This window comes from Euleptes europaea, chromosome 19 (genome assembly GCF_029931775.1).
Source record: "Euleptes europaea isolate rEulEur1 chromosome 19, rEulEur1.hap1, whole genome shotgun sequence".
Lineage (NCBI taxonomy): Eukaryota > Metazoa > Chordata > Lepidosauria > Squamata > Sphaerodactylidae > Euleptes > Euleptes europaea.
The window spans coordinates 6,989,986-7,010,770 of NC_079330.1; the positions used below are offsets into that span (position 1 = coordinate 6,989,986).

At 50.6% G+C, this 20,785-nt stretch overlaps 1 protein-coding gene across 1 annotated transcript in view; it reads right to left on the reverse strand.

Annotated features, from left to right (window-relative positions):
• Nucleotides 1-517: 517 nt before the first annotated feature.
• LOC130491453 (Golgi integral membrane protein 4-like) overlaps nucleotides 518-20,785 on the reverse strand; it is a 43,461-nt gene continuing 23,193 nt past the window's right edge. Inside the window, exons 5-14 of the mRNA XM_056865196.1 lie at nucleotides 19,101-19,251; nucleotides 15,804-15,886; nucleotides 14,142-14,294; nucleotides 12,998-13,285; nucleotides 11,723-11,859; nucleotides 9,826-10,034; nucleotides 5,806-5,867; nucleotides 5,487-5,648; nucleotides 3,419-3,487; nucleotides 518-668 (exon numbers count right to left, since the gene is read on the reverse strand). Of these exons, the coding sequence (XP_056721174.1) occupies nucleotides 567-668; nucleotides 3,419-3,487; nucleotides 5,487-5,648; nucleotides 5,806-5,867; nucleotides 9,826-10,034; nucleotides 11,723-11,859; nucleotides 12,998-13,285; nucleotides 14,142-14,294; nucleotides 15,804-15,886; nucleotides 19,101-19,251 (1,416 nt within the window). The 3' untranslated portion in view covers nucleotides 518-566. The remainder of the gene's footprint in view (nucleotides 669-3,418; nucleotides 3,488-5,486; nucleotides 5,649-5,805; nucleotides 5,868-9,825; nucleotides 10,035-11,722; nucleotides 11,860-12,997; nucleotides 13,286-14,141; nucleotides 14,295-15,803; nucleotides 15,887-19,100; nucleotides 19,252-20,785) is intronic.

Below are 20,785 nucleotides of genomic sequence, written 5' to 3' on the forward strand. Positions count from 1 at the left end.
TAGTACCTCGAGGTTGGCAACCCTAAATGTCCGCCCCACTCCCCCCTGCCCATAACAAAACGGACAACAACGGAGCCAGACCTTGGTACCAAAAAGATTTGTTTTTTATATATAAAGGTAGACAGACCTTGAATGAAAGAGTGGCCGAGTGAGTCCAGGACTATAGGAAATAGGCCAACGCAAGCAGACCGAGGCTAACGGAGTCGTGCAAAGTTGGCTTCTCCTCTCCACGTCTCAAATCTTAAAAAATAACTCTGAAACAGGGATGGGGCAATCATCCAAAGGGAAATCTGGATTTCCCCCCCTCCCTCAAGAAATCACAGGGAGGGAGGGAGAGGGGGAAAGAGTGTCTAATATTCCAAGAGCTCATCTGCCCCATACGCCAACCTGGACTCGCTATCTGGATACACAGAGACGTCCGAGTTTGCGCTGTCGGTGTGATCTTCTTGAAGTGCGGGCCGTCGGGGCTTGCGGCTCAAGAAACGAGTCCAGTTCCGCCACCACAGCCGCTAGGCCGGTTCACCCTTCCAGGCTCTTCTCCGATCTCCCCCAGGCTGCCAAAATCCTCAGTAGTAATCGTCTTTCTTGCCGACTCCTTCTATGTGGCCCTTGGCTCCTCGGACCGGCTCCAGGTCGTCGGGATCTTCCACCTCGCCTCCGTGATCCTCCTGGGGTCACAGAAAGAAGAGGGAAAGCAGGAGGCGAGATCGAAACGTGGCACCAATGCATGGAGAAAGTGTTGGAACACGGACTCCTTTTTGCACAATTAACCTGTAGAACTCACTGCCACGGGATGGCAGTTCCTGACGAGCCACTTCCTCGGAGGACCAGTGGTAGGCCGGCGGGTGCAAGCCGAACTGATCCCTGGCAGGATTGGTAGCCCCACAGGGAGCTGCTCTGCTCAGCCTTTGCCATCGGGGGGCAAAGATGTTCCCGCTGGCCGGGTCTGAGCCGGTCAGCTCCTATGGGGCCGGCTTGGTTCAGCTTGTTCCTGGGCTTTTGATACATCCCGACCTGCCCCTTCTCTGGCACTGGGCAACCAACTCCCTTCCAACCCAATTAACCCGCCCAAGTAACACACTGAGACAGCAGCCTGGCCTAGTTTCCAAAATGCACACCCCGCTGGTGACCAACCCCAAAGGCACTTAAACAGGGCTGTTAATTTTTTATGTTTTCGAGCGAGGATTGCTCCACTCCCGGAATCTTCTCTGGCTTTCAGAACCAGCGTGGTGTGGTGGTTAAGAGCGGTGGTTTGGAGCGGTGGACTCTAATCTGGAGAACCGGGTTTGATTCCCCCACTCCTCCGCATGAGCGGCAGACTCTAATCCAGGGGTGCTGAACTCAATTGTTACAAGGGCTGGATACGACATCAACGTCACTTGGTCGGGCCGGGTCATGCCTCGCCAGTCCTGATTTAGAGTGGGGTGGTGGCTGCCGTAGCTGGCTCGCGGGCCAGATAAGAGCTCTCAAGGGGCCGGATCCGGCCCTTGGGCCTTATGTTTGATACCCCTGCTCCAATCTGGAGAACTGGGTTTGATTCCCCACTCCTCCACATGAGTGGCAAAGGCTAATCTGGTGAACTGAGTTGGTTTCCCCGCTCCTACACATGAAGCCAGCTGGGTGACCTTGGGCTAGTCACAGCTCTCTTCGAGCTCTCTCACCTCCACCTACCTCCCAGGGTGTCTGTTGCGGGGCGGGGAAGGGAAGGTGATTGTAAGGAAGACTGTTTAAGTCGGCATATAAAAACCTCCTCCTCCTCTTCTTCTTGCCTCACAGAAGGGGCAGATGTGATTTAACTGGACAGCCCTTTGCTGTCTTCCAGGTCTATTATTGCAAGAGTGGGGAAGGGGAATAAAACCTCCTTTACTGCCCGTGCAGTCATATTAGCTGCTTCCCGTTGTGCTTGTAAAGCACAAATTATTATTTTTTTAAAAATGGCACAAACTGTTGACACTCATGAGGAACCCGCAGGCTGTACAAACGGGCAGCTCCTTGCCCGGCTTGCAATCAAAGCTTCCTCGGGCGTTCCAAAGCGGATATAATTTGCATCCGAACGTCTCATGAGACTCAAGGATACCAAAAGGGTTCATCCGAGGACAGAAGGGTGGCTTGAAATGGAAAAAAAAAAAGTGCTTCCCTTTTCTTCCACTCCTACCTCTTAACCAAATGCCAAAACATTACAGAAAAGAGAGAGGCCTAAATCGTTATTAAACGCCATGCTGGCGGCTTAAACATAATAATCGTCGGAAAGAGAGAAACGGCCATGGGATGGGAAAGGGCACGTTGCATCATGAAGAAGAGTTGGTTTTTATATGCCGACTTTCTCTACCACTTAAGGGAGACTCAAACCGGCTTACAATCACCTTTCCCTCCCCACAACAGACACCCTGTGAGGTAGGTGGGGCTGAGAGAGCGTGACTAGCCCAAGGTCACCCAGCAGGCTTCATGTGCAGGAGTGGGGAAACAAATCCAGTTCACCAGATTAGCCTCCGCCGCTCATGTGGAGGAGTAGGGAATCAAACCCTGTTCTCCAGATCAGAGTCCACCACTCCAAACCATCGCTCTTAACCACTACACCACACTGGCAAGGACAGAACAATGCTTTCGCCATGGCCAAGCACATGGGCTTCCCAGAAAAGGGTCGTTGCTCTGTGGTAAGAGTTGCCAACCTCCAGGTGACACCCGGAGATCTCCTGCTATTACACTTGATCTCCAGACGACCAAGATCTGTCCCCCTAGAGAAAACAGCTGCTTTCGAGGGTGGACTCTATGGCATTAGACAGCCAGCGTGGTGTAGTGGTTAAGCGCGGTGGTTAGGAGCAGTGGATTCTAAGCTGGAGAACTGGGTTTGATTCCCCACTCCTCCACATGAGGTGTGGACTCTAATCGGGTGAACAGGGTTGGTTTCCCCGCTCCTCCACATGAAGCCAGCTGGGTGGCCTTGGGCTAGTCACAGCTCTCTGGTTCCTGACATCTCTGGTTCAAGGATCTCAGGCCAGTTGTCAGGAAAAGGCCTTTCACTGCCCGAGACCCCTGGAGAGCTGCTCTAAATCAATGTGGATGAACTTACTAACTTTCAGAAGCTTCAAAGGCCACTCAGCCTTTACAACGAGCATTTGGTTGTGTAGGTAGGGTTGCCAGTACCGGGTTGGAAATACCTGGAGATTTGGGGGGCGGAGCCTGATGAGGGCAGGTTTTGGAGAGGGGAGGGACTTCAATGCCATGGAGTCCAACTGCCAAAGCGGCCATTTTCTCCAGGGGAACTGACCTCTGTCAGCTGGGGATCAGTTGTAATAGCGGATCTCCAGCCACCACCTGGAGGTTGGCAACCCTAGGTGTGGGTGTGTTTTGCTAACACTCCCTCCTTACGGCTGTAGAAAAAGGAAGCAAGAGTGAGGAAAGATCCCGGGATTCGTACCAGGTCCTGCTCCTGGTCTTGATAATCGTCCATCGGATCATTTGCAGCCTTCCTCAGTCCGGCAGCATCCTGGTAGGGGGGAAAGACAGGGACAGAGAGAGGAGACACTCTTCAGTCCAATCATATAGAACAGAATCATAGAATCATAGAGTTGGAAGGGACCATCAGGGTAATCTAGTCCAACCCCCTGCACAATGCTGGAAATTCACAACTATCCCCCCCGCCACATCCCCAGCGACCCCTACTCTATGCCCAGAAGATGGCCAAGCTGCCCCCCCTCTCATGATCTGCCCAACATCATAGAATCAGCATTGCTGACAGATGGCCATCTAGCCTCTGCTTAAAAACCTCCAGGGAAGCTCGCCACTTTCCAAGGAAGCCTGTTCCACCAAGGAACCGCTCTAACGGTTAGAAAATTCTTCCTAATGTCTAGACAGAAACTCTTTTGATTTAATTTCAACACGTTGGTTCTGATCCGACCTTCTGGGGCATGTGGCATCTAGCTAACAGAAAAACCAACAATGCAGCAGCAAAATACACCCTGGTCCACAGCAAAAAAAACAGCCATAGGCTACAAAGCTTGAAGCGCAAACGCCATCTCACGAGCGTCCTTTATTTTTAAAAGAACACACGGCCCAACCTACCAATTTTCTGTTTTAGATTCTGACAGGTAAAATGCCGCCTTGAGGAAGGAGCGACATGAAGAAAGCACGGCCACCTGTCAAAACAAGCGAGTGTTTCTAAAGCTCGTCTCAAGGATAATAGTCTGGAAGCGAGCCAGGAAGAGGGAGGACAGGTAAGCGGCCACGAGCGGTCCGAGAACAGTTCATTCTGTGCTCAAGAGCAGGAGGCCGCTCGGACCGTGGAGCCAGAGTCAGGAGTTTTATGGGACCAGGTGGGACCCTGCCGGATCCTCCTTTCAGACTTGCTGAGTTGGTAGCTGCAATGCCACCCTCTGGCCACATGCATTGGGGGTGCTGTAGAGCAGCAAATAATTTTCTTAGTAGCAGATAGTAAATCACTTGTTTTTTGTAGCAGGGGATCCCCCAACGGGTTCGGGTCTGCGGGCGTCTTTGGAATTCTGATGCAGAGTGATGGGGGCAACCACGAAATGGGTGCCACGGGAGGGGGAGCCAACCACAAAACATCAGAGAGGGAGGTTATGCATAACTTTAATAGTAACTCTTCAACATTTCAGGCAGAAGCTCTGCTTAACCTGTTAAGAGGGACATGTTGCTTAACCATGGCTTATCGTCAGTCGCTCAGTGAAGATCTTTGTGCTGCGGTATTAGCTGCTGCCAAAGCAAGGTTTATTTTAAATCTGCACAGCCAATCAGATCCCCAATGGCCAGTCACATGAACACATGAACCTGCCTTCTACTGAATCAGACCCTTGGTCCATCAAAGTCAGTGCCGTCTACTCAGGCCAGCAGCGGCTCAGGCAGGGGTCTTCTACATCACCTACTTGCCTAGTCCTTTTAACTGGAGATGCCGGGGACTGAACCTGGGACCTTCTGCATACCAAGCAGATGATCTACCACTGAGCCACAGTCCGTTCAGTCTTGTCTACTCAGACCGGCAGTGGCTCTCCAGGGTCTCAGGCAGAGGTCTTTCCCATCACCTACTTGCCTAGTCCCTTTAACTGGAGATGCTGGGGACTGAACCTGGAACCTTCTGCATGCCAAGCAGATGATTTACCACTGAGCCACAGCCCCTTCAGTCTTGTCTACTCAGACCGGCAGCGGCTCTCCAGGGTCTCAGGCAGAGGTCTTTCCCATCACCTACTTGCCTAGTCCCTTTAACTGGAGATGCCAGGGATTGAACCTGGGACTTTCTGCATGCCAAGCAGATGCTCTATCACTAAGCCATGGTCCTGCTGGGCAAAAGCCCCACCTGGTCCTGCACACTTCCCAAAAACATTTGATAGGTGCTAGGGAAGATAGTGCTTGGTACCATGGCGCCCAATGGGTGGCTGCATCAGGGACCTCTTCACTAGGGTCTCCAGTTCAAGACTTTACAGACTTGGAGATGGAACCGGTTTGCCCAACATACAAAACTGCTTGGTTACCTTCTGGATCTTCTGTTTTGTGGCATCTTTAGCGGGCTGGTGAGTATGGCCAAGTTGGCCCGCTTTCTCTTCAAAGTCCGGCCGCTCCAGCTCTGCCTCTTCAAATTCGTCTTCTCCTTGATTGTTGGGGTCCTGGGCTGGATCCGCGGCATTGTCTGGTACCTGAATAGGATCAAAGAGTTGGTGATATCCAATCTTTGGTTTTGTATTCGTTTGAGCGAATCGGACATTTCCGGTTTTCAACGCTTTGGACCATGTTTTAAAATCCCAAGTGGCTTTTCCGCTCCACCCAGAAGTCAGTTTTTCCCCCTCCTCTTACCATCGGTTCCTGGATCACCGATTCCTTCCGGGGGTTCTCTTCTCTCTCAATCATACCCGCATCTGCAGACACAAACACACATATGCCAAGTTACTGCATTGAAACCTGGCACTATGCCTTGTAAGGTAAAGGTCCCCTGTGCAAATAGTGGGTCATTCTTGACCCATGGGGTGACGTCACATCCCGACGTTTACTAGGCAGACTTTGTTTTTACAGGGTGGTTTGCCAGTGCCTTCCCCAGTCATCTTCCCTTTACCCCCGGCAAGTTGGGTACTCATTTTACCGACCTCGGGAGGATGGAAGGCTGAGTCAACCTTGAGCCGGCGACCTGAAACCGACTTCCGTCGGGATCGAACTCAGGTCATGAGCAGAGCTTGGACTGCAGTACTGCAGCTTAACACTCTGCGCCACGGGACTCCTTATGCCTTGGGGCTCCTCATAATTCCTTCTTTTCAGTTTCTCTACTTTCCCACCAGCTCTTTGATTTCTTCCCCTCCGCAATGAACTATTTTGTAATTCGGAGGGCACCGATGAGATTCCCACACTGTCTCAATTTCGACCGGCCTGGCTGCAAAGACAAGCATTTCCAAGGTATGAAGTAGTATGGTGCAACAATTCGGGTGGTAGATTAGGAGGAGAAAGACCAAGGTGCAAACCCTCACTCTGCCATTCAGCTTGCTGCGGGGCCTGAGGGCCACCGTTGTGTCTCAGCCTAACCTACCTCATAGGGTTGTTGTGAGGATAATGTAAAGCAGGGGTGAATCGTGTATGCGACTCTGAGATCCCTGAGGATCAGGGTTGTGGTAGGAGTGACAGGGTAATGTTTTGGCTAGTATTTTGGGCACTATATACATGCTAAGCGTTACAATTAAGAAACAGCTGTTAGGGAAAGGGTATTGAGATTTTGCTTGGGTTCGCCTGACGCCCAAGGAATCCACAAAGCTTCCAGGAAGAGGAGCAGAGTTCTGCAGATGCCTTTTTAAGCACAACCGATCGCAGGTGGGCACGAAAACCATTGCAATACGTATCGCCCCAGTTCCTTTACAGACAGAGGACCAAGTTAGTCGGCAGCCCCTTCCTAATCGGTATGTCCAGGATGCTGTCCTTCCCCTCGGGCGGTATCCATGGAAACAACGCAGCTGCGCAGCCAGTCAAGACTGTCGCCGGCGGCCTAGCCGTGCTGCAGCAGTTTAGGGGCCTGCGCGGCTGCGTCTTCCATCGCCATGGAAACAAGCAGGCCTTCATCAGAGCTTTGACTCTCGAACGCTTATACCCCCCCCCCCAAATCTTGTTGGACTCTAAGGTGCTAGTGGACTCGAATCACATGAACACACATGAAGCTGCCTTATACTGAACCAGACCCGTGGTCCATCGAAGCCAGTTTTGTCTACTCGGACCGGCAGCAGCTCTCCAGGGTCTCAGGCAGGGGTCTTTCACATCACCGACTTGCCTGGTCCCTTTAACTGGAGATGCCGGGGGTTGAACCTGGGACCTTCTGCATGCCGAGCAGAGGCTCTTCCACTGAGCCACGGCCCCTCCCCATAATTTTAAGAAACAGACATCATATGAACACATGAAGCGGCCTTGTACTGAATCAGACCCTTGGTCCATCAAAGTCAGTATTGTCTACTCAGACCGGCAGCGGCTCTCCAGGGTCTCAGGCAGAGGTCTTTCACATCACCTACCTGCCTAGTCCCTTTAACTGGAGATGCCGGGGATTGAACCTGGGACCTTTTGCATGGTAAGCATAGGCTTTGAACCATGGCACCTCCCCATGAAGCTGCCTTATACTGAATCAGACCCTCGGTCCATCAAAGTCAGTATTGTCTACTCGGACTGGCAGCGGCTCTCCAGGGTCTCAGGCAGGGGTCTTTCCCATCACCTACCTGCCTAGTCCCTTTAACTGGAGACTCCGGGGATTGAACCTGGGACCTTCTGCATGCCAAGCAGAGGCTCTACCACTGAGCCATAGCCCCTGTCCATGACTCTCCAGGGTCTCAGGCAGGGGTCTTTCACATCACCTACCTGCCTAGTCCCTTTAACTGGAGATGCTGGGGATTGAACTTGGGACCTTCTGCATGCCAAGCAGAGGCTCTGCCACTGAGCCATGGCCCCTCCCCTAGATGTTCTACCACATATAGGGTTGCCAGGTCCCTCTCCACCACCGGCGGGAGGTTTTGGGGGCAGAGCCTGAGGAGGGCAGGGTTGGGGAGGGGAGGGACTTCAATGCCATGGAGCCCAATTGCCAAAACAGGCATTTTCTCCGGGGGAACTGATCTCTATCGGCTGGAGATCAGTTGTAATAGCAGGAGATCTCCAGCTAGTACCTAGAGGTTGGCAACCCTAACTGCAGAGCAACACGGCTACCGTCTGAAGCTAGCTTTTAGTCATGATGTCTAAACAGAACTTCCATGTTCGGAGGCAGTATATCTCTGAATATCAGTTACTAGGGAGGCGGTACTGGAAGAGGCTTTGACCTCTGTGCCACGGCTTGCGGCTCTTCTGGAGTGTCTGGTTGGCCACGGGGTTGGGGGGTGGGAATAAGATGATTGAACAGGTGGGCCATTGGTCTGATCCAGCAAAGCTGTGCATGTTTTTGCTCTTGTTCAGAGAGGCACTACTTTAATGAGCATAGCTTCAGAGGCGAAAAGATGTCTTCAGCCAAAGTAAAAGCCGGCAGCGGTCTTATGGGGCAAGCTGGCTAGACAAATTGTTAAGACGTTCCCCCAACTCTGTTGGGTTAGTTTTTTCCTCCCTTTCGAAATACAGACAAAGCCACCAAAGGGATCCAATTAGACAGCCTCATCGCAGGGGCAGGAAAGCCTCTCCCTCGGGTGTTAATCCAAATTAAAGACACGGAGGTCAGACTCCCGATGATCCCCTCTGCCCCACGCTGCGAGCCTCCTCCACCCTGCGAGGATTTTGGCTTTGATGCAAAGCAATTAGCAAAAATCCTGGGGGGGGGGACTTGTTGAAAGTGGGTCGAATCAAAGCCGAAGGAACCAGCTGCGGCACTCCACGGAGAAGGGCAGAGCGCTCCGCTCGCCAAACAAGACCCTTGTTTTCTTTCCCATGTCTCCGCACTTCCGCCTGGCTCTTTGGTGGGGCACCGATGCTTCCCCCAACTCACAACAATGGGCTACTTCCTACTTTAAGAACATAAGAAAAGCCCTGCTGGATCAGACCAAGGCCCATCAAGTCCAGCAGTCTGCTCACACAGTGGCCAACCAGGTGCCTCTAGGAAGCCCACAAACAAGACGACCGCAGCAGCACCATCCTGCCTGTGTTCCACAGCACCTAAGATAATAGGCATGCTCCTCTGATCCTGGAGAGAATAGGTATGCATCATGAGTAGTATCCATTTAAACTAGTAGCCATGAATACCCCTTTCCTCCATGAACATGTCCACTCCCCTCTTCAAGCCTTCCAGGTTGGCAGTAGGGTTGCCAGGTCCCTCTTTGCCACCGGCGGGAGATTTTTGGGGTGGAGCCTGAGGAAGGCGTGGTTGGGGAGGGGAGGGACTTCAATGCCATAGAGTCCAATTGCCAAAGCGGCCATTTTTCTCCAGGTGATCTGATCTCTATCGGCTGGAGATCAGTTGAATTAGCAGGAGATCTCCTGTTACTACCTGGCAGTTGGCAACTCTAGTTGGCAGCCATCACCACATACTTCCCTTTCCTAGTGAAAAGGTGGCCAGATTGAGTTGCAAGAGGTCATAGTTCTGCCAAAGCCTCAGGGTGCTGCTTATGTTGGGTGTCCAAGAACCTCTTTAGGCTAAGTCTCAGTTCCTTGGGAGCTGACCCAAACTTCCTGGCAGTGGGCAGAGCCAAAATTCCTGGCCCTTCAGAATATGCCCTTGTTAAACTAGTAGTTGCAAACCAATGCAGTCCTTTCCTTGCTTCCTCCCGCTACACCAAAATATGCATTCTCAGTGGCCATATCCCAGAAGCCTCCACTGCTCTGCTTTCAAGTCCACGACGCCTGCCCATTTGAGACCACTCCAGATCCCAGAAGCAGTACCCATTTGAAGCTCCTCATCATCCGTTCCTCCTTTCCCTGTTTCCCAACCCGCTCGTGGTTGTTGCCGTTCGGCCCCTTGCTGCTGACTGCTCGGCATTCGATTGCGGTTTGGCAGCGCTTGCTCGGCTCGGGCGGGGAGGCGAAGACTTTGCCGGGGCGCTTGTTCCTCGTCCATCTGGGCGTTCACTTTGTTCACGATGTCTTGCCAACTAGGGTGGGAGGAAAGAAAAGAAACGTCAGAATCGTACTGGCCTTCTCACTGTTCTGCATGGGTGAATATGATTTTGGAATCACACGGGCATATCGGTTTGAAGCAGGAAATAAGATCCCAAGCAACACTCCAGGAAAGAGATCGATATTTTTATTCCTTTGGTTGAGCTGGGAAGCTGTAGAAGCAACCTGCCAAATTTCACCATTTGGGCCGGTTTGTCAATCGCCCTGATAAATTATTCCTGGCCTTCACCCCTTTTCACCTGCTCCTTCAGTTTGCACACAGGCTTTGTTTTGGTGCTGAGCTCAGAAGCGCAGAATGGTACTTTTGAAGTGGTGGGTCAAAAGTCATCTTGGAGGGAAGCTCTGAACCTGTATCCCAAGTTTATTTTAAAAAAATGACAGTCAAAATCTGTAATAGCAGGAGAAGAAGGAGAAGAAAAAGAAGAGGAAGAGGAAGGGAAGAGGAAGAGGAAGAAGCAGAAGAAGAGTTGGTTTTTATATGCCGACTTTCTCTACCACTTAAGGGAGAATCAAACCGGCTTACAATCACCTTCCCTTCTCCTCCCCACAACAGACACCCTGTGATATAGGTGGGGCTGAGAGAGTTCAGAGAGAGCTGTGACTAGCCCAAGGTCACCCAGCTGGCTTCGTGTGTAGGAATGGGGAAACCAACCCAGTTCACCAGATTAGCGTCTGCCGCTCATGCGGAGGAGTGGGGAATCAAACCTGGTTCTCCAGATTAGAGTCCACTGCTCCAAAGCACCTCTCGTATCCACTACATCACGCTGGCTGAATAGGGAGGCCATGAAGCCCGGAAGATCCTCCCACCAATCGGGAAGATAAATATGATCTACATTGTCCTCTGTAAGATTCCTTCACCACCATGAAGGATAGAACTTGTCCTTTCTTTAAAAAAAATGAAAGCCGAGACTGAAGATTGACAGGTTTGCTGCATTATTCACGGAGAGAGACGGGGCTGTTGGCAAGATGAAAGCGATGGTATCCCTGCTTACCATTTCCATAGCCCATACTCTGGAAAGAGACAATGCAGCATCTACTATCCTGCTGTGTCTGGAATACCATATAAACTTGAAAAAATAAGACAATACCTTCTAGCTTCTCTGCTCTGGCTTCTCCCACAGAGTCGGATGGATTACCGATTAATGAGACAAAAGGCAAGGGAGTCTCATTCCCAATAAAAAGCTTAATGCCTCTTAATTAGAGGAAGTGAACCACCCCCGCAACCCAAAAATGTGAGATCCTCACACAAAAGCAAAACCACAGAGTGTAACAGTTGTGAACTAACATTATGTAGTGCTGCGTCCTCCTTCCCATCAACACTCCACCTCACCAGTCCCTAAGTAAGGGAGGGGCCGTGGCTCAGTGGTAGAGCATCTACTTGGCATACAGAAGGTCTCAGGTTCAATCCCCGGCATCTCCAGTTAATGGGACTAGGCAGGTAGGTGATGAGATAGACCCTGAGACCCTGGAGGCTGCTGCCGGTCTGAGCAGACAATACTGACTTTGATGGACCAAGGGTCTGATTCAATATAAGGCAGCTTGAGGTGTTCATGTGTCTTGTGCGCTGATGGTCCTGAGCAGATGGAAATGTTGAGAAATATTCCTGTTGGAAAATGGAACTAGGAGGGAAATTCTACCTGATGGCCATCGACCTAACACTTACCTCTGCACCACGGGCTCGCGGTCATTTCCCGTGGAGGGTTCTTTCTCTGAAGCCTGTGCTTTCTCGCCAGGTGCAATCCTTGGCGAATTTGCATGGTCCTCCCTTTCTTCCTGCATAATCTTCAAAGCCTTTTGATCCTACAGGAAAACAAGACCTCAGGAGCAATTCCCCAGCATTTCCAGATTATTTATTTGTTTACTTGCTTATTTTATCCATTTATACCCCGCCCTTTCCCATCCCGAGATGGGCCCAGGGTGGCTTCCAGCAGTACGGACCATACAATATGCATTAAACATTAATTAAAATGCAAAATTTCCAACACATACAATACATTAAAATGGCCATTCAATCTATACCTTCTGCCACAATAAATTTATATCATAAAGGTGAGGAAGCCCATCATAATTGTGGGCAGAGGGCCAAAAGATAGTAAAAAGGCATGAGGAGGAGAAGGGAAAGGGAGGCCAATTTCTTGAGGGAACCATTGCTGCCTCAACCATATGCCTGGCAAAATATCTCCATCTTACAGGCCCTGAGGAATTCAATTAAGGGAAGGGAAGGAATTTGTAATCTGCTTTGAGACTCCTTTTGGTAGAGAAAAATGTGTGTGGGGGGGTGAAAAACCAACTCTTCTTCTTCTCACAACAACTCTGTGAGGTAGGTTAGGGTAAGATTGTGTGACTGGCCCAAGGTCACCCAGCAAGCTTCCATGGCAGTGAGAGGATTCAAACCTGGGTCTCCCAGTTCCTGGTCCAACACTCTAACCACTACACCACCCTGGTAGCCAGTAACAAAATATAAGTAGAATCGGTTTAAAGCCAATGCAAAAACACAGTAGCAATACAAGGCAGAGTCCGTAAAAATAGAGTTAAAAGTCTGTTACCGAAGAGAAAGAGAGAAGCGGGATGAGGAACGAATAAAACAACCTCACCCAATCGATGAACACTTGGGTAAATGAGTAAACCTCAAAGGGGCTCACGTCCAAAAATTTTCATTACCCAGTTGTGAGCATGCATATATATTACAGCTATAATGATCCAAGCCCACAAGGGCTTTTTAACCTGCGGTTCTCTGGCTCACCACAAGGGGTAGCACAGCGCCAACATACCTGGCTCTACTCTGCGTGACTCCTGTGACCGAGGGCCTCGAGTTCAAATCCTGACTCAAGGGTCGACACCCAGCATCCAAGAAGGAGGGGAACATTCACACGAGTTTTGCACCTTTTCAGCGTGTCGTCTCCAGCGCAGAACATTTCGAACCGCTCCGTGTTCTTACCTGGCTCACGCTCTGCACGCTGTTCACCATCCTTGTGAAACGGATGACGTGGCCGTCCTTTGGCCCCGGAGGAGGCCAAACGGCGAGGGGCAGGCGAGGCTCGCGCAGAGGCGCCAGCTGGCCAAGCGGCACGGGTCGGTTGTTGCTTTGGGAAACCTGGCCTCGGGGAGGGTTCTCGTCTTTCCAGCGTTTGGGATCCGGCGCCTGAGCGACCAGTGAGCTCTCCCGGGGAGCTGCGGCCTGTTCCAGGGGACTCAGGGGAGGTTTGTCCTCATTGCCTGGGGAAGCCTAGAGAGAAGAGCAGGAATGACAGGTGACAGAGTCCGATTGCCAAAGCGGCCCTTTTCTCTAGGGGAACTGACCTCTGTCGCCTGGAGATCAGTTGTAATAGCAGGAGATCTCCAGCCACTACCTGGAGGTTAGTAATCCAAAACAGACACCTCTGTGTACAAATATGGTTACTCAAAATCTGACACAAATGATACACCTAGTATAGCTAAACAAGAGACTGTATTATACACAAACCACATAAACACACACACATACATACAAAAGTTCACATCCAATAAGTATAATGTCCCCTATTTCAAAAATCTCAGTCCTATAGACTAATAATTATTATTTTCTTTCAGGTATGGATTGCAAGTGAGTATATTCTTTTCGGCCCTGACCTGGATGGCCCAGGCTAGCCTGATCTTGTCAGATCTCAGAAGCTAAGCAGGGCCAGCCCTGGTTAGTATTTGGATGGGAGACCACCAAGGAAGTCCAGGGTTGCTGTGCAGAGGAAGGCACTGGCAAACCACCTCTGTTAGTCTCTTGCCATGAAAACCCCAAAAAGGGGTCGCCATAAGTCGGCTGCGACTTGACGGCACTTCACACACAAACACACACACACATTCTTTTCAGAGGCAGGAGGATCCCAGGTGACGAGGAAAGAGGAACTACCTGGACTGCCTGGAGGTCTGAAATCCTAGCTGCAGCAGCATCGGTAAGAGTTCCCGAGCCCTGCCAAATTCAACAGGAGAACTCCTTTGTTTGGCCAACTGTGCATTTAAACAGGGGAGGGGGACAAATATCGGCATGAAAAGAAATCGCAAAGTGAGCAGACGTGACGGGCAAAGGATTTCGAAGAGGGAAAGAGCACCTTGTCTCTGGCAAGCTGCAGCAGGCCCTGGGCGGGCTGTGGGGGCCGCAGGTTGGGAATCGGTTGCTGCTGCCCGTCGGCGGCTCCCGCTTCCTTGAAGCTTGGCATCCTCTGAAGCGTCTCTTTGAGCTGTCTGAACTCGTCCATTTGGGCCTGGAAGAACGGCAAGAGAAGTTGCAGGCGGTCATGGTCTACAATTTACATCCGCGCATAGCTCGTTTCCATATACTTTTGTGTGTGTGGGGGGGGATAGTCCATTTCTTCACACGTGCAAAGATAACTGTGGGCTATAGGGTTGTCAGATCCAGGTAGGGTTGCCAGGTCCCTCTTCACCACCGGTGGGAGGTTGTGGGGGTGGAGCCTGGGGAGGGTGGGGTTTGGGGAGGGGAAGGACTTCAATGCCATAGAGTCCAATTGCCAAAGCGGCCATTTCCCCCAGGTGAACTGATCTCTATTGGCTGGAGATCAGTTGCAATAGCAGGAGCTCTCCAGCTAATACCTGGAGGTTAGCAACCCTAGCCCCTTGGATGCAGGGTCTAAGCCTCAGGAGTCTAGTAACTGTAGAACTGGCTGATCTTAAAACATTCACCCCTGGAGACCCAAAGACTTTGTCCCAGTCTGTACAATGCAGCAAAAGGACGTGGTACAGTCCTGAAATGGTGGAGTGGACTGTACCACTTCAGGCCGCAGGTGAAGCAGGCCATTTCTGAAAGCTCCCTTAGTTTTTAAAAAAGTGTTTTTTGATTAAGCACTTCAGGGAGAGAGGTTCTAGCCTAGCCTTTTCCTTCCCGCATGCCCGCCACCATTTGCTGCTTCCGTTCGAAGCACAAGAAGCAAGAAGAAAAACATCCCTGGGGCATTTGCAGGAACCATCTGCCAAAAGGAGTTAAAGTGAACGGTGAACAGAATAAATGCATGTGTTTCCCCCCCCCCCTGCATGCTTTAAAAAAAAAAACCCTCTCCAGTTCAACAGCTGTGCGCTCCAGCCTTTCTTGGTCCTTCCAAACTGAAGTACAGAAGACAAAAGCTCTTTTCAGACAAAATGTCCATTTCGTAGCAGATTTCCATCGAGATGCAGCTGTCAGAAGGAAAGGGTTCTGCCAACTACTTCTCTGCCCTCGTGCCCAAGACCCTGGAGAACATGGTTTGGGTCACTTGGCTCGTCTGTAGTGGAAGACATGCTTTGGCACATAGGGGCACATGAATGCACGCAAAGTTGCCTTCTACTGAATCAGTATTGCCTGCTCAGACTGGCAGCAGCTCCCCAGGGAAAGGTCTTTCACATCACCCACCATCTGATCCTTTTAGCTGGAGAGACCGGGGATTGACCCTGGGACCTTCTGCCTGCCAAGCAGATGCTCTACCTCTGAGGTTTTTCGCTTGCTAGAAGGGGGGACCTGGCAACCCTACCCCATCCTCATCGAGCAGAAGGAGGGGCTGTGGCTCAGTGGGAGAGCATCTGCTCGGCATTCAGAAGGTCCCAGGTTCAATCCCCGGCATCTCCAGTTAAAGGGACTAGGCAAAGAGGTGATGGGAAAGACCCCTGCCTGAGACCCTGGAGAGCCGCTGCCGGTCTGAGTAGACAATACTGACTTTGATGGACCAAGGGTCTGATTCAGTATAAGGCAGCTTCATGTGTTCAAGGCCATTCCAAGCACCTACCTGAGCACTGAGAAGTTGTGAATGGACATCCTGGTGAGCCTTTCGAAGCAGTTTGCTCTCTTCCCGCAGCTTGTAGACCGTATCTATGAGAAACCACACCGGGCCAGTTTAATCGGGCTATTTGCATTTATAGAATGGTTTCGGCTTTTTAAAATACTTCACCTACACTGGTGGTGGAAAGTGCTGTCAAGTTGCAGCCCGGCTTACTCAAATGAGAAGAAGGAGGAGGAGGAGGGAGGGGGAGTTGATTTTTATATACTGACTTTGTCTACCACTTAAGGAAGAATCAAACCGGCTTACAATCACCTTCCCCTCCCCTCCCCACAACAGACCCCCTGTGAGGTAGGTGGGGCTGAGAGGGTTCTAAGAGCTGTGACTAGCTCAAGGTCACCCAGCTGGCTTCATGTGGAGGAGTGGGGAAACCAATCCAGTTCACCAGATTAGCCTCCGCCGCTCATGCAGAGGAGTGGGGAACCAAACCCGGTTCTCCAGATCAGAGTCCATCGCTCCAAACCACCGCTCTTAACCACTTCACCACGCTGGCATTGGGGTTGCAGAACTCATTAAAATATTATTTCCCTTGCACCGATTGGTCCTTTGCTTTTGTTTTGGTGCGGCCCTCTCTTTTTCTAACCCTATCAGCAACCCTTTGGAGCTACAAAAAGGATTTTCCAGAATAAATGAGCTACCATGTGGGGAAGGGAATACTGTCCCTTCCTCCCAAACGATATAGGAGAAGGTGTTTTTCTTTGGTGGGGGACCACTGCCGAGATGGGGCATCTTTTCAGGGGGGATCAGGGTGGGCTGATCTGGCTCGGCCGTGACCCCTTTCGCCCTCTCTCAAGCCTTCCCACAGAACTGACAAAGAGGGGAGTCGTTTTGCGGGGGGGGGGGCGAAGCTGTTTGTGCCCCCTGGCTCGGCTCAGCCCTATTAAATTCCTCCATTACCAAAGAGAAAGCAGCTGTTCCACTAATTGAAAACAGCGAGAACGATTCTTGCGGCGTCCTACAAGCTCATCTCTGCTGCAGTTCATCGCAAGGTCTTTGGGCCATTTCTCAGACGTACGAACCCGGTCCAGTCGACCGTTTCATCCCCCTACCCACGAAGGCTTTCCTGAGATCACGTTCCACTGGATCTCAACAAGTGATTAAAATGCAGGAATCCGCTGCCAGAGGATGTATGATGGCCACAGGCTTAGGTGGGCCAGCATGGTTTAGTGGTTAAGAGCGGTGGTTTGGAGCAGTGGAGTCCGACCTGGAGAACTGGGTTTGATTTCCCACTTCTCCACATGAGCGGCGGAGGCTAATCTGGTGAACCGGGTTGGTTTCCCCACTCCTACATGTGAAGCCAGCTGGGTGACCTTGGGCAAGTCACACCCTCTCAACCCCACCTACCTCACAGGGTGTCTGTTGCGGGGAGGGGAAGGGAAGGTGATTGTAAGCCGGTTTGAGTCTCCCTTAAGTGGGAGAGAAAGTCGGCATATAAAAACCAACTCTTCTTCTTTAAAGGGATCAGACAGATCCACGGAGAGGTCGATCAGTGGCTACTAGCCATGGTGGCTAAAGGGAACCTCCACATTCAGAGGCAGTCAACCTAAGGTTGCCAGCTCCCAAGTTGATGAATTCCTGGAGATCTGGGAGGTGGATCCTGGGAAGGGTGAGGTTGGTGTAGGGGAGAAACCTCCATGGGGTATAATGCCATAGAGTCCACCCTCCAAAGCAGCCATTTTCTCATGATCTCTCTAGTCTGGAGAGAAGCTGAAACTCTGGAAGATCTCCAGGTCTCACCTGGAGGTGGCAACCCTAAATAAACCTCTGGACACCAGTGCTAGGAGGAAACATCAGGGGAAAGCCTCGGACTCTATGTCTTGTTTGTTGACCCTCTGTAATAACTGGCTGGTCACTGTGTAAGACAGGATGCTGGATTAGATGGACCGCTGGTCTGATCCAACAGGGCTCTTCTTGACATTCTTAGCCCCCATTTTGTGCAACCAGCATCTCTGCAATAAGTAGATTGTCAATAAAAGCCTCGCATCCCCCAGAGGGGCCGTGGCTCAGTGGTAGAGCATCTGCTTGGCATGCAGAAGGTCCCAGGTTCAATCCCCGGCATCTCCAGTTAAAGGGACTAGGCAAGGAGGTGATGTGAAAGACCCCTGCCTGAGACCCTAGAGAGCCATGGAGAGGGGCTGTGGCTCAGTGGTAGAGCATTGGCTTGGCATGCAGAAGGGCCCTGGTTCAATCCCTGGCATCTCCAGTTAAAGGGACTAGGCAAGGAGGTGATGTGAAAGACCCCTGCCTGAGACTCTAGAGAGCCATGGAGAGGGGCTGTGGCTCAGTGGTAGAGCATCGGCTTGGCATGCAGAAGGTCCCAGGTTCAATCCCTGGCATCTCCAGTTAAAGGGACTAGGCAAGGAGGTGATGTGAAAGACCCCTGCCTGAGACCCTGGAGAGCAGCTGCCGGTCTGAGTAGACAATACTGACTTTGGCAATTCAGTATAAGGCAGCTTCATGTGTTCAGATCATCAGAAAAGTACTAATGTCAACCCAGTCTCACCAATAATAAAAAATAAGGATTCGTTCTTAAGCCATCTGGAGCTATTTCTTCCAGGCCCTTTCACTAGCACATTTGATGCCCGATAACGGCACATGGCAGAAAGAGTCTAGCAGGAATGGCTCCAGATGCCTAAAGTAAGCCAAGGGGGTGGCGGAAAGGGTGTGGGGTAGGGTTGCCAGGCCCCCCTCTTCCCACCGGCGGGAGTTTATTTTGGGCGGGGCTAGCGATTCCATAGAGCAGCTGTGCTCCACGGAGCACTTGGTGCTCCGCGAAACATCTCCTAGTGCTCCGCGAAAAGATTGGAAAGAAAAATACGACTGTCATTTCGTTTAGTATATAGGTGCTAGGCAAAAATTAGTGCTCCGTGACGAATTTCTCTCCTGAAAAGTGCTCCATGACTCAAAAAGTTTGGGAACTGCTGCCATAGAGTTTCCAGAGGAAATGGCTAGAGTGTCTCGAGCGATGCCGGCACGTCTGGGCTAAACCCGGAAGCGACAGTATCGTGCTGGGAGCACGCGTGTTCGCGGGTATCGCTCTCCCCTTCTTGCTTCCGCCCACCGACCATCAGCTAGTCGGCGGACAGCCTGGTGATCGACAGGCATTTGGCCGGCACAACCAGGCAGTTGGGAACCCTAGAGTGGGGACTCAGGAGCAGATAATCCTGGCTCACAGGTTGAATTGAATCAGAGGGCGCGAACCTGGGCTGCCCCGTCGCTCCTTCCCTCTGGGGTTCTCGCGCTCACCCTGCAAAGCGACGACCTCCACTTCTTTCTCCCGCTGCAGCTGCGAATATTTCTGGCCGTGGGTCTCCAATGCCTTCCGATGCTCCAGTTTCAACCCGTTGTGTTGCAGCTGCAAATCCAGAAGCTGCTTCTTCACATCTTCGTGCTGGTTCTGAGCGGAGGACAAAAAAAAATCAAAAGAAATACACTCTGGGAGGGTTGCATTGGTCGCATTCAGACAGAAGAACAACCCAGGTTTGTCAGGATGAGATTAATCATCGGCACTCGTTGCTTGTTGTTTCGCTCACAACACCCATTGACAGTGGCAGAAGCTGAAATAAGGTTCTACAAGCTAGCACTCATTAGGGTTGCCAACCTCCAGCTAGAGATCTCCTGCTATTACAACTGATCTCCATCCGAGAGATCAGATTCCCTGGAGAAAATGGCCGCTTTGGCAATTGGACTCTATGGCATTGAAGTCCCTCCTCTCCCCAAACCCCGCCCTCCTCAGCCCCCACCCCCAAAACCTCCTGCCAATGGTGAAGGGGGACCTAGCTAGGGTTGCCACCCTCCAGGTACTAGCTGGAGATCTGCTATTACAACCGATCTCCAGCTGCTAGAGATCAATTCACCTGGAAAAAATGGCCGGTTGGCAATTGGACTCTATGGAATTGAAGTCCCTCCCCAAGCCCCACCCTCCTCAGGCTCTGCCCCCAAAACCTCCCGCAGGTGGCGAAGAGGGACCTGGCAACCCTAGACCTGGCAATTCTAGCACTCATAGAAAACTGCAGGCGTTCTAGTATTCAGATACATGATCACTGCAGCAAGGGGGGGCAATTGCTATTAAACGGAAATTGGAAGAAGCTCCTAAAGCAGAAGACTGACTAGATACATTAGCAGAATATGCAGTGACGGCCAGGCTAAATGAACCTTGCGAATAAAAGACCCGTAGAAGTGTTCAAGGAAAACTGGAAATTGCATAATGATTATGTGCCTTAAATTATTTTTAAATCTGTAAGAGAAGCTATTGAGTAATGCAACTAATTTCATCAAGCTATATAGTGGTGACGAATAGAACTTAGGGAATTTAATAAAGCTTTCTGTTTTGTTTGAATAAGAATATAAGAAATTTAAGAAGAATCAACAATAGTTAAGTTTGTTGTAATAGTATGTTTTATTTACAATATATTTACAAAATATAAAGAAGGTTTGAATAGAATGAGTAATCCACTAGGGATAATATTAAAACACGGTTAATTTCTCCCCCTCCTTTCTCATTAACTGAAAGTAAAATGTAGATGGAAGGTATTAAAATAGCATATGCTCACCCAGAATAATGTTGTTTTGGTATATGCTAGCTCAGGGAAGTTTACTGTTATGTATTATATTCTATGGATTGTTATATTTGTATTGTTCAGTTATGTGCTGTGAGTAAAATGAAAATAAAAACATTTCAAAGAGGAAAAAAAGAAAACTGCAGGCGTTCTACAAGGGGGCAATAAGGCACGGAGCCATCTTGTCTATTGAGTATGAACCTGCAGGAAAATTTGACTGGGAAGGGGGCTAATTCATGATTTTGCAATGACCAAAGGCCGGAAGAATAAAGCTTTAAAGTTAATTGGCCCAGTGTTTGCAGCCATCCTGGTCCATTAGAGTTAAAAAAGAAGAAGGATAATCCCCTTTTAATGACCAAAAAGTTACAGAAC